This window comes from Condylura cristata, unplaced genomic scaffold (genome assembly GCF_000260355.1).
Source record: "Condylura cristata isolate star-nosed mole 26May11 unplaced genomic scaffold, ConCri1.0 scaffold00003, whole genome shotgun sequence".
NCBI classification, from domain to species: domain Eukaryota; kingdom Metazoa; phylum Chordata; class Mammalia; order Eulipotyphla; family Talpidae; genus Condylura; species Condylura cristata.
This window is the reverse complement of record NW_004567104.1, coordinates 34325095-34339250: the sequence shown is the minus strand read 5'-3', so window position 1 is coordinate 34339250 and position 14156 is coordinate 34325095. Positions and strand designations below refer to the sequence as shown.

General features: G+C 37.0%; 1 protein-coding gene across 2 annotated transcripts in view; it reads right to left on the bottom strand.

Moving 5' to 3' along the window:
- The window catches only part of GPR156 (G protein-coupled receptor 156), a 75554-nt gene that overhangs the window by 46264 nt on the left and 15134 nt on the right, over positions 1-14156 (bottom strand). For both annotated transcript variants that reach the window (XM_004675183.2, XM_012734270.1), the window contains exons 2-4: positions 13694-13811; positions 1694-2156; positions 1082-1218 (exon numbers count right to left, since the gene is read on the bottom strand). In XM_004675183.2, the coding sequence (XP_004675240.1) occupies positions 1082-1218; positions 1694-1789 (233 nt within the window). In that variant the 5' untranslated portion in view covers positions 1790-2156; positions 13694-13811. The remainder of the gene's footprint in view (positions 1-1081; positions 1219-1693; positions 2157-13693; positions 13812-14156) is intronic.

Here is a 14156-nt window from a genome sequence, read left to right as displayed (position 1 = left end):
TGAGAAGATCTGGTTGTCTTGAGAAGACTAGTCTTGAGAAGATCTGGGTGTCAGGCAATGGAAACAGTAGGGGATGGTAAGGCAAAGACCCTGAGATAGGAAGAGTCTATCTGAGGGGCAGAATGAAAAGTGGCTGGAGCAGCTTCAGAGGTATACATAGGATGGAGTGTCACTGCCATACTGCTGCTCAACAAACCCATATTCTCCATTCCTCAAATGACCAGCTCCCCCAAATGCCTATTAGACAAATCCAACTGCCTGGCCCTAATGCGAGTGCCAAACCCAGGCAAGAAAGCATAAAACACCATCATAACAATGTGTGAGGTTAGAGTGGGACTGGTCAAGTTTGGTCTCTCTAGGGGAGATGTTTAAGTCTGATCAGTCTTCTCCAGAAGTCAGCTATGGGTCAGGAAGAAGAATAGAACTACCTCTTAGGAGGTAGCCTAGGTTGGATGGAGCACAGAGTGTTAGAGTTGAGGAGATGGGATGAATCTGAGGAAAGGACTGAATAGCAGTGAAGGGAAGATTCTGAACATCCTTTTTAGAAAAAAGTAACGACTGGCTTCTTTTGTCAGTGATAGATAGTTATCCTGATGAGCTTAAGGCAGAATGGTCTGTCAACGCCAGAATTATCTAGGTCAGGCAGTAGGCCACTGTTATTTTTACAGAAATCTTAGCCCACCCAGATTGGTTCTAATTGTGCCAGTCATACACTTTGATGTTGCTTTGGAATATTTCTCAACATTCTCTTTGTTTTTAATTGAAAATACCCCATCTTTTCAGAAGGGTCATATGTTTTTTTATGAGAGAAGACTCTTCACTCTCTTCTTTTGCTACCCATATAGCAGTTAACATAACACTGGGCTAGCACAATCTTCTCAACAGGAAAACTTCTCAAGTAGCTTAATGCCACAGCTGGAGACAAACTATGCTGCTACCAGCAACTCCTGGTGACAAAATGGTCTAACATGCAGTCTCATGGGAGCACTTGATTCAGTCCACGGGAGCACTTACCTCAGTACCATGGGAGCACCCTATTTAGGCCATGGGAAACAAGAAACTAGGCATGGAGGCTGCTTACCTATTCTTCCTGCAGCGAATTGTGAAGGCAAGGAAGAAAACCATCAGAAGAAGTCCACCGCTGAGAAAAGTCCAAACAACACCCACGAGGACAGGAGATAATGAAGAGCTGGTTTTACTGCTGTAGTGGGAGGAGGTCTGAAAAAATAAGACAGTGAAGCTGTTAGGAATAAAGGTTCTGCGGCCTTCCCTGGTGGTGCAACGGGTTAAAACGCAGCAACGCAAGCGAGCTGCAGCCATTTCAGTGCAAGTTCGATCCCTGGCCCTCAGGTGACCCTCAGGTGACCCGCATGGCACCGCAGACCTCTCCTGACCCGCACCAGCTGCTCCCCTCAACAGCGTACCTCAATGATCTGTCTGTTCTGCTCCCCACTCTGTCTCTGGTGAAGCTTCTCACTGCCCCTGCACCTCTGGCCTGTACCACAATTCTGTATGCATAAATAAATAAATCTTAAAAAAAAAAAGGAATAAAGATTTTCCTGATGAGCCATGAACTGCCTGATCTGCTGTCATCTAGATTGCGAAACACATGTTCTACATGACCATTTCTTCTCTTCTCTCACCCCCCGACCTCCATAAGAAGTAGCCCTGACACCCATGACTGCTCACTTACAATTGTTGTCCCGCAGAGATCATGAAGGGGTCTCCGATCCAGTCCCTGACCAGGAAAACTGTCACATAACTCAGAGCAGTTTATTTCAGGCTCCATGTCATCACATGCTGCACTCGGTGAGTTCCTATTCAGTCTTGGTTATCCACTGGTAGGTAACCAGCAGATTTTTTTTACTAAAACGTAAGAGCAACTCAAATCTTTTCTTCACAAGGGCCATTTGCGAGCTGGCTTCTGGCTCAGAATCCGGGGTAAATAACCCATTCAGGTGGAAGCAAAGGGTTCTTTCACAAGTTTCCTTCATCAGGCACAGTCCAGGCTCTTCAGCCGCCAGGGCATATCATATGAGTCAAAAATAGGGATTTTAGCAATCATTAGATTACCACCATGATGATTCTGGCTTGCCACCAGGTGGCAGTCACTGCTTCAAGTAGCCTCACATGAGTCTCAAGGAAAGCAATTAAACCTGTTAACAAATTAAATAAATTATACAGGTATATATACACACATAAACATCTATACACATATGAGAAAATAGTTTATTAGCAGTTTAAAGCATTTTATATATTTGAATTATATAGTTATATTTTGATTTTATAGTTATATACTTTGCAGTTAATAGAGAAAAGAGATCAACTTTATACAATTCAAGTTTCAAATGTATTTAAATAAATATATTTTAATCCCCTACAATAAACAATAATTTAAAAACAAAGAACCACATCTAACAATTTTTAGATATAAATATCTACAGTTTCTCTTCAGATCCTTTTTATGGGCTAAATCCATAAAAATCTTAATTTAATAGACATGCAAGGCACATCTTTCTTTTTTTCTGTAGCGAAGTCTCCTGCCTTTCTAAGATCTCTCTATATAATTCCTATCTTAAACTGTCTGATTTGATAGTAGTCCTGGGCTCAGGTGTTCCATACTGGGTGTAGCCAATGTCCTTCCATAGCTCTAGTTTTGTTCTTGCAGGAAGCAGAGGAACATTCTGTGTCCAGTCAGCTGGGGGCACAAAAGGATAAGAAAGCCTTTTGCCTAGAGTTTGTTTTCAAATTTTTAGAACAATAGCATAGATAAGCTACTCAGGTAATAGAGTAACTTCTCATTTAACATCATTGAGAGGTTTTTAGAAATTGCAACTTTAATTGAAAGTATAAGGAAACTGAGGGCTTGAGTAGTGTCATTTCATATAGCAGTGGCTGGGATTTATTTTCTCTTTACTTATCAATATTGTAACAAAAGAACATGGTTTATCTGAGGCCTGCTATCAGGAGAAATTAAGGAGCTCTAGGAATATTCACAGAGTATGGTATTATTTCTCTCAGATGCTTGCAACTTCTAAGAAGTTCTACCTTGCAGAATAAAAGTAGAAATGCATGAAGGCTCAAATTAGCCTGGTAGAACAAGGTAGACACGTTCCTAATTCTTTAAAGCAATTAATAGTCCTGCCCGCAGCTCCCCTCAGCAGTGAATTTCAGTAGATATACCTGTTCTGCTCCCCACTCTGTTTCTAGTGAATCCTCTTAGCCCCCACACTCCTGGCTTACACCTCAGTTCATGTATGTATAAATAAATCTTTTTAAAAATTAAAAAATCAAGCAGTTAATAGAGAAAAGAGATCAAAATTTTACCAATAGGAACCTAAAAGAGGATGCCACTTGTGTTTTGAAATATCTTGATACTGTTTTCTTTTATCGTAGAGGAAAACTAGAAAACAGGTCATTGTGTTTTAATAGCTATTAAACATAGGACTTGTGTTTAAGTCACAGTAACAGCGACATGTGTAGGATGGTGTCTTTGAATTCTGTGACTTAGGCATGAACAATATAGCACCAGGTGTTACCGTTCACTGGCTTCTTATGTGCTCCTGAATTATTTACTAGGTTCATTACAATGAAATCCCAAGAGAACTAAAAGCCACTATGTCCTGTCATGAAATTTAAATTCTTGTGCAATCTCATCAGATTATTGAATGCAAAATTAAGAAGTAAATATTAAAATGTGACTATGAGCATTCTAATTTAGTTGAAATATTAGTTGTTGAAAGAGCAGTCTCTTTCCTTTTTTGAAAGCTAGAGATCCCACATTGTGCTGTCTAGCACAGAATAATATTTTAAGCCACAGGGAGGACCTATCTTTCCTATATTGCCCCTTTAGTCATACTGGTGAGTACACTTATATTTGAACCATTATTAAGCCCAGTTCTGTACCCTTGCATTATATGGAAGCACATATGAGTGTCTGTATATGTGCGTGTAAAAAACTTCATTCCATTCTCACGACAATATTGTAATGTAAAGTAAACATTTTCAAATAAGGAAATGAAAGAGCAGAGACTAGGAGAAACTTGTTCTATATCTGAAGAGGTAGGACTTGAATCTAGGAGTTTACAATCCAAGGTGAATGTCTTCTCAGTATTCAACCAACATTGGACAATTGTCTGGCCACCTCCAAGAAGATATCAAATGGCTTACTGGGTTTCTTCATGTTTATACTCCCCAGAACTGCACTGCAATGGGTTCCTTGAAATGTGGCACACATTGTGCATCTATAACAGTAGTTCTCAACTAAGACAAATATTTCCAAAGGACATTTGTTGATAAAGCCAAAATAAAGATTCTACTGACATGTAACAGGAAGAGACATCTAGAAGGAATGCTATTAAAATCCTACAATTCACAAGATTGTCCAAACAAAGAATTATCCAGTCTCAAATATCAATAGTGTTAAGGTTGAGAAGTGCTGGTTGATGCAGTGACTCCTAGAAGGTCTAAAATCTTAAACTCAAATCATCATTGGGAGATTCTTTTGATGAGGATATTGTTTATCAGAACATAAATAAGTTCAGAGGATAAGTTTCTTAGTACATCTCAACTGTACCTTGCACAGACTGAACTCACATAAAACTTGACAAAAAACTTGTGAGTTCAAAGCTCTCCTTCAGTCCAGGGACATCCAGGGTAGGAACTCTATATACCATGATACTGGACTTCCCTGTGGGAAAGACATTTGACTCCAACGTTAGCACAGAGATTCTCAAATGGGAAGCTAGTAAGACTGAATGATTTGGTCACTGAGAGGAATGTTGAATGATTTTAAAGCCGTTGATTGGAAAAATAGGTAAGGAGTATTTGTGCTTTGTTGGACCACAAAGCACAAAGAAAAAGGTCTGCTTGACTCTTTCAAGAGTAAACACCATCTACCAAACCCCACACCAAGGCCCCATCTACACACAGTCTCTAGAGATAAAATGTCCAGGCCACACAGAGACCATGGTAAATCCAAGGCCATCCATGGTAGGGCCTATAGTTTATAATCCATGTATTTAGTTTAGTTTATAAGGTACTATTTAATATTAGTTAGCTTATAATCTACAAAGATTATAATATCCTGCGCACTGTGAGGATCAGGAAAATGGATATTGTATCAGCTACCTGTTCCCAAGTACAAAATGGTCTATTACAGGCTCACAACTCTCAAAAGTCCTATATTTTCCCACAAAATTTTTTACTGTTCTTCTACATATTATTTCTGGATATTGAAAAACCAGTCATACAACTACTGTATTTGAAAGTTGTTTTGCAGATGTGGAACTTCTACTTTTATTTGCAAGAATTAACAGCTTTAAGAATTGTCTTCTGATTGTAAACAATTTGAAAGTTAGTCAAAATAAAAGAAGCAACTCTTTTCAGACACTGGATAACAGCTATCATAGGACTATGTGAAACAAGTAAGGTGAGCTCTATAACTGACTGACATATATAAAATGGAAATATATAAGTAAATAGCCATTCAATGATTATGAATGACACCAAGTTACTGCCTGGAGGCAATTTCTAGTTTCTAGACCATAACACAGGAAGAGAAATCCAAAGGAAGCCTAGATGTCTTGCTGAAATAAGGAGGATAATTGGGCTTGGGATGTCAAAGTAGATACAGTTTATGGGGCAGAGTAATGTAGAAGAGAGAGGGGGGAGGTAGAGAAAATGAGAGAGGAGGGAAAGAGAAAGAGAAATCTGTAGGAAATCTGTCAGTCTTTTTCTGAGTATAGATCTAGGCAGAAGTGAGCAGAAACTACTTGAAGTGTAAGAAATAATCACTGATGAACAACTATATACCAGAAACATTTTACTGGAGTGGAGTGGGGAATGGGATCAAAATGAGGGGTTGGGAGGAGTGCACTGGACTATGGTGATGGCACATGGGTGATTTGGTGATGGGAAGCCCACGGGGATTACAACTGAGATGGAAAAAGGCATAAAGTAATGTAAGAATAAACTATTATATTATCAAAAATAAATAAATAAATAATCACTGATTGGCATTAGCTGAACATTTCTGCAGCCCACACAGGGCTGGGAATATTTTGTCTTCCCACCAGCCAAAATGCAGAGATCTCATAAAATATAAGAGATTAAATAAAAGTCCTTGGAAGTCATATTTTAGCTGTAGAACTAAAATTTACTCTGGACCTGAACTAATAATACTTAAAATAAAGCACAAAAATGATCATATTGATCTACAAGAAATTCAACTGCATTCTTGACCACAATATGATACACTGCAAAGGAATACAATAAAGCCCAGCACTCAACAACACAAAATTCAAAATGTCCATAAGGTAGTAAAAAATTACCAAGCATGCACAGAAGCAAAAAATAGGACCTATGACTACATTTTTTAAAAATTCAATAAAAACAAATACAGAAATAACAGAAATTAAATAAAAAGCACAAAGGATCTTAAAACAACTATTATAAATATACTCAAGAATATAAAGAGAAAATTAACAAAATGAAAGAAATAAAAGATACCCACAAAATCCAAATGAAACTTCTAGCAATAAAAATATAATTTTGAAATAAAAAGTTAGATACTGTTAATTTTTGTACAGTAAATTAAATACTGCTAGAATAAAATATTGGTTAACCTAATGGCACAGTAATAGAAGTTATCCAAAATGAAATGAAAAATGATTGATAAAAGTATACTTGGACTCAGACTTATGGAATAATAATAAATGTGTAATTAGAGTTCTGGGAACAAAAAAGGAGGGACTAGAAAAAAATATCTGAAAGAAATAACAAACAAAAATGTTTCTATTTGATGAAAAATATAAATGTACAAATCTATTAAGGTCAACTAATCCCAAGCAGAATAAATGTTTTAAAACACAAGGGTGGGGAGGGTAAAGGATGGAGGTAGTATTGTGATATTGTGCAGCCAGATTATGTACAGAGGGAAACAGCAAAACTTACAAATCCTCATTTGAAATTATTTGAACCAGAAGAGAATGGCATGACATCTTTAAAGTGCTAAAAGAAAAGAAGTCAACCCAAAACATAATGTCCAGTTAAAATGAGTTTTAGAAATTAAGCTAAAATAAAGATGTTTTCGACAAAATCTGACATGTACTATAAGAAAAAATTTTTTAAAAATATTTATTTATTTATGCATACAGAACTGGGGTACAGGCTAGAGGTGCAGGGGTGGTGAGAGGATTCACCAGGGACAGAGTGGGGAGCAGAACAGGCTGACTGATGAAGAACACTGCTGAGGGGAGCAGCGGGTGGGTTAGAAGAGGTCTGCTGCACCATGTGGGTCACCTTGAGGGCGGGAATTGAACTCATGCTAAAGTGGCTTTAGCTTTTTAGTGTTATGCTTTAACCCGCTGCACCACCAGGGAGGGCCCACACTATAATGAAACTTTAAAGGAAGTTAAAGCAAAAGGAAAAACATCACATGCAAATCTGAATAGGCTAAAAGGAATAAAGGTGCTAAAAATGATAAGCGTGTGAGTAAACATTAAAAAATATTGTTATTTTAAAATTACACATATTTTAATATGCTCTCATAAGCATGTACCTAGAGGAAAAATATATATGTGGTGACTTCTTTACACCCACATCACTTATATCCTTTTATTTTTCAAATACAAATGTCTTATTTCATATTCTCATTGCCAGGTGAGATGATACCTGCATTGTCAATAACAAAGCTGAATCATAAAAAGCTTCCAGGGTCATAAAGTAATCAAATGAACATATAAGGAGGTGGTCAATATCTGTATGTCCATATCTATGAATGTCTATATATCTATGTGTTCATGCATGTACATACATATCCACCCATCTGTGCAGAACTCCATGCTCACACATTCCTGTCCCTCCAAAACGCTGTGCTGCTAATAATATCCATTCACATAACTTTTTTTTTTTTGAGCACCAGTAATGAATGTATCAGGCACAGCTGTGGGTACCTGGAGCATACCAGTGAAGAAAATAAAGATCCCTATTTTGTAGAATTTGCATTACCAAGGGAGGCAATTAAAGACTAATCAGTGGACATAATACATAAATAAATAACATAATTAAGGATAATGGAGAAAAAGTAGATCAGGGCAAAAGCATTTGGGAATGCCAGAGGTAGAATGAAGCAATTTTTAATGAGGTTGTCAGGTTTGACCACATAAACTTAAATAATTAAAAGCTAATTCTACAGTGAAAATTATATTAGTTTTCCATATTAAGCTCTCCTGTTAGTATAGGGAATGAGTGGTATTAATGATAAAAGAATGACTCAGAATAGTCATCTGATAATGATCAGCCAAGGACACTAAATGTAACGAGAATTTGTTTCTTTCCTTTTCTTCATTAAGTTCTTTAGCTCAGGTAAAACCCCTCATCAAGTATTTAGGGTTCTCTATTTAAGTCCACCTCCCCATATAGACAACTGCCTATGCATATTCTTCCCTGAACTTTCCCTCTTTAATGTAATTCCATTCGATGTCCATATTTCAGTGATTCCTAAGAATTTTCCTATTGCCCTGGTTCTTAGTTCTATTTCAAATAGTTTTCAAACTCATAAAGAAAAAAAAGTCAGAAAAGTACTAGGAAGAAAAAAAAATAACAAGCACCAGAATTAAGTATTAAAGCCTTGGTATATTCATCATACCATCCCTCCCACCCACTAACAAGGGAAAAATAACTGTTACCTTTGCAAAAATAATTTTTTTTAAATAAGAAATATCTAAAAATTTAAAGAATAAGTAAATATTATTTACTTGTTTAAAAAGAGCAAGAAGAATGCCACAAAATGTACATGGTATGCAACCTTTTGTGTAAGAAAGATGATAAAATACATACAGATCACTGCTGTGTCTTCAAAAAGAAATGAGGAAAGAATAAAAGCGTTCACTATAAAAGGAGACAAAGAATAAGAGGAAGGGCACAGGACGGTAAAATAAACCTCTCAGTGTTAATAGCTTTGACTCTGAGACCATATAATATTCTACATAATTTAAAAACAAAATTAGGTCAAACACAAGAAAAATCAAGTGATAAAAATTTTAAAAACACATGAAATAAATTATCATAACTATACCATGTTTATGGTATGGCCACATAGAAAATTATTTTAGGTAATAATAGATTATATACCCTAAGGGCCAAAAATACTAAGAAAGAATTTTTAGCACTATAGGTATCTAAATCTGCTTTTTTTTTACATATATATGGATATACACAATTATATTACACACACACATTTACATATCTGTAACTAAATAAGTAATTATGTTCATATCATTGGATACTAAGATCTTCAAAGAAAGAGAAAAAGAGAACAATTATTTCAAGTCAGAAAGTGAAAGGTAACCCAAAGTTAAAAATAATAATAAAAGAGATACACATATAAAGTAAGAGAATAGAAACTTTCAATGTTTAAATGGGAAATATCAATATGGATTCAGGATATGCTTATTCTTTCTAAAACACTCTTTTTTTCTAATCTGTAAACTGAAGTTTTGAAGTAATTACAACCCAGAGACAATACACACTCCAAATGCCCAGGAAGTGATATCTTAAACTGCGTTACACTAAAAAGAACCAGGCTTCTTTAATTTATAGAGCAGGAAATAAACAAGATGAATCTGAAAGAGCTGGTCATACTAGAAAATAAAAAAAGGCATTAGACTACAGAATTATAATAAAAGGATGCAGGAATCTACAGGTTCCCACTCAGCAATAACAGTATACTTTGAACATCAAAAAGAAAATAATTGCAATGCACAGAAACATGCCTTGCATGAAAATGGTACATAATAGGCACTCAATAAAAGCTTGTTGAATGAATGAATGGATTAAAACATTGTAGATATCAAAGGATATTATCGAGGGTGTGCTCTTGAACATGACTCCTTTATGAAGAAACGGTATACATTTCTCTTCCTCTCAAATACTAGGATAAATTAATCTTCTCTGGAAATAATTTATGTCATGAATAGTATTAATTCACTTTTTATTTTCCAGCTGCTCAGAGGCTCAGAATTAAAACATGTGACCTACGTAAAGCAGCTGTGCAGTACTATTAAATGTTTTATATAGAAGCAGAAGTGGAGTGCTTCTGGAGTAATAGGGATGTTCTACCCAATGGAGACAGATAACTTATTTGAAGTATCTCAGTTTCGGGTAACCCACTAAGAGAGCTATGACAGAATCATATGTAAATTCATAATAAATGGATTTATTCAAATCACCACCACCACTATGATGGTGATTTGAAGCATAGATGTTCACTATTGGTTCTTTCTGGCACCAATATTATCTGACATATTAGCTCTCCATTAACTATGTTAATGTAGGCAGTAGATACATGGATAATTACAAACAGCAGGGAATGTAAAATGCAGTTTTAATTGCCTTTGAACACATTGTGTTACGTTCTAATAGCAGATTTGTAAACATCCTGAATGTGGGTCACTTATGCTAATAGTTAAATTCACTACTATTCCCTGAGCATACCCAGCTCTTCATGAGGGCAGCAGGCAAGTGTTAGCATGACAGAAGGGATTTGGTCCGCAAAGACCACCTGCCATATGGATCCAACACAGAATGGATCCAAGCTTACAGTTGTAAATACTTTCTAAAAGAGCATGAACATGGCATAAGGGTAGGAAATATTCCATGTGTAGAAACATGGTAATCAGGAACCTAGGTAAAGTCACAGAATGATAGAGCAACTTACACACCATTAAGTTTAAACTCTGCATTTGATAGATGAGAAGATAATCCCACAGAGGTTAAGAGACTCAGGATCAGTCTAGAAACAGAATCTAGGTCTCCCAAATTCAGTGCTCTTCCTATATTGCATTAACAGGTCTTTAAAGGAAGTTAGAGTACACATTTCATATATTTGGGACAGGTGGCACAGAGCTGGGAAGGAAAGATGGAGACTATGTGTGTACAGGGGTGCTGAATGGGCGTGGCAACTGGACGAAGGCAAGTTTGACTTGAACACGCAATACATGTGGGCCTACTGGAGGCCTATGGAGCAAGAAGAGTCACAGGAGTAACCACTCTGTTGTTAGAAGTTTGTAGAGGAAACACAAGAGAGAAAATGAATATGGTCAAAGAGAAAAGAATATTCTCTTGGGAGTGTATAAATTTTGAAGCTTAGATTTGCCTTATAAAGGAAAGACGATAAAAGTTCCCTTTTAAAGCCTTTGAAGTGACTCCAGTTCTATTTTCCTACTTTCAAGGTTTCTGAATAATCATCCCAAGCAGGGTTCCTGCAGGGAGCCTTGGTTCACTGAATGGAAGAGCAGGGGAAAAGAGATGGCTGTTCCAAACGCATCCTCTTAGGGGATTTTAGAAGCAGAATGGAATCACTGGGTGTCCCTTGGCAGGCATGTGAGGTGGGTGGTAGAAGGCAAGGTGAACTTAATTCACTCTCTTAGTCTAGTGTGTATCTCAGGGAAAACAAAATTTGAGATTCTTCAGTGCTGTATGAATTTTTGGACTATACCACATTCTTTGCTAATCCTTAAGTTCTAAAATCATTCCTTTTATATACTTCTGAGATCATTGTTAGTGCTCTTTCCATAATCTTGCAAATATTTTTGCTCAGCATTACAAAGTTATAGTCAATCGTTTAAGTTGATATTACATGTAATTTTACTTCCACTACACCTGATTTCTCCCTTTGTGATATTCAAATATTTCTGACTGCTTAGAAGAATTGTAGCAAATTAGATCAGCGATTGGATTGTCCCCACCCACACCCCACTCCCTGGGATCTGGAAAACAGTGTAAAAAACAGCAAATTTACTATGAACAGTAGGTCAAGTAAATACAGAGCACTACCAGGGCCCCTGGGCCAATTCAGTTCTCCAACCCTAAAGTTTGGCTTCACTTCACATATCCACAGGTATAATAAGTGGTACTGCAGTGGGATAAAGCCAACACTGAATTTAAATATCAGACTTTTTTTTTCTCTGTGGGGCCTTTACTTGGTCACTTAGCTTTCTAATTCTTAGCTGCTTCCTCAATAGAATGAAGATAATACTATCTATACCACATTGGTTTTGTTGGTGATTGTATCATGATGTATAAGACACAGCAAATACAACTGATGCAAGGTTATCAATAAATATCTGTTTCTTTCATTTCTGTGATAGAGAACAACCATCTATAGAGAGGATTTGGACACATAACAGGTGGTTCATCCTGTTTCTCTAAAGTTCATAGCAGAGTCCCAAGATCTGAATCACTGTTTCTTCTAACATGAATAATGATATACTGTATTTAAAATCACATTTGTAAGAATAATGAATAATAGAGCTCCAGTGATATAGATGATGTTCATTAATTCAATAAGTATTGATTGATCAATTACTAATGTGCAAATCACTATGTACAGCAAGGAACAAGCTATTTGCGGTCTTGTTCTGATACCTAGCACAGTACCTGTCACGTCACGTAGTGATCAGTACATATTTTCTGAAGTGGACCCAGAGATGTTTAGAAAACTAGTATGGAAGTCCTAGACACTTGGGAATAATCCTTTGGATATCTTGACACAGAAGAATAGAGATTGAATTCCTGAAGGAAGGTTGAAACATCCCAGCTACCCCACTACTGGGGGAACACCTGCTTTCAGGGAACTGCCCGAAGTGTTTGGCTGATTCTCTTTGTGTTCTCAGGTATAAGCTAGCACAAACATCTGGGCAGAGCTGGGATCTAAATCAGTACTACTTTACAGACTGATTCTAGAAGCTTGTTAATATTCCATGCTATTGTCAGGACTGGAGTGGGAAAGTTAAAAAAAAAAAAAGACAAAAACCCCAAACAGCAATATACTAAAATCCTCATCCACTTCCCAGAGTTGCAGTCACCTAAAAGCACTTAGGTACTATTATGCAAATTATACATAGATGATTTCCATAAAAACCAGTCACAAATGTCAATTAGTGCTCATTAATATGCAATAAAATTCTCATTTGAAAACTATTAAGAGCCAAGAATGAATTCCACTTGGCTGCCCTCCTTTAATGAGAACTGCTGTAAAGTGCTCCATGTGATTTCTCATCAGTAAAGTGTCAAGACAAATTGAGCTTCAGGCAACAGAAGGACCAGAGAGAATGATCATTTGAAAGTTTCAAAGCTTGGTTTTAGATAGCTCAAGTTTTATGCTGATACTGCTGAGATCTCCGTCCTACTGTGTACTCAGAACATAGGCTGAATAATTTCATCGATCTACCTTGCAAAGGGAGCTATGGACATACTGAACACTCCTTTAAAGTATACTTGTGAGGGTGCCAAACAACTGGAAAAAGTAAATATAACTTTATTCCTGAGTTTCGATTACTCAAGAAGCTGTATGTTCTATACTGGAAAGGAAGCAAAGTTTTTTGGAATTAATGAGACTCATTCCTGAAAACCTCCTGGTCAGAGGTTTTTATTAGTGAATATAACATGCAGTGACTCTAAATTCCCATTTCATCTGGGCATCTGATTTCTCTGAACTACTATTTGGTACAGCTGTGCAACCTAAGATACTCATGTGAGAGTGATTTTGGCTCTTTAACGACAAAGAGATGGAAAATATACTATCGATATTAGACACTCATTCAGTAGCCATTTCCTTAACAAAAAGTCCTAAACTTAGGCTGGAAGCAGGGGGTACAGAAAAGACTTTATTAAATACAGTTTAACTTACTGTTTATTGTGGGAGCTTGGATTATTGTGTACCTCAACCACTTGGTGTCTTTGCCTTGATTATTCTTGGGATATTCTGTGGCTCTCGGTGTGCAGAAACAGGGAAGTTGATAAGGAACCTGTAAGGACAGAAATCCTGGTATGAGGATCTATTCATGCTGAAAACAGCAGGTACAGAAACGCACTAGGTATTATGGTTAGAGTAGCATAAACAAGAGACTTTCCTTGCCTTTCTCCCAACCTTGGCTGGTTATGCATTCCCCTACACATCTGTGCATTCCCTGTTTGCCTGCTTGCTTCTTTGAGCTTTTTATTTCCAGTCTGATTCTAAATAAAAATGAGACTGCCAGCCCTCCCTGGTGGCGCAGTGGGTTAAAGCACAGCACTAAGAAGCTAAAGCCACTTCCTCATGAGTTCGATCCCCGCCTGCCCCAGAGGTGACCACATGGCGTGGCAGACCTCTC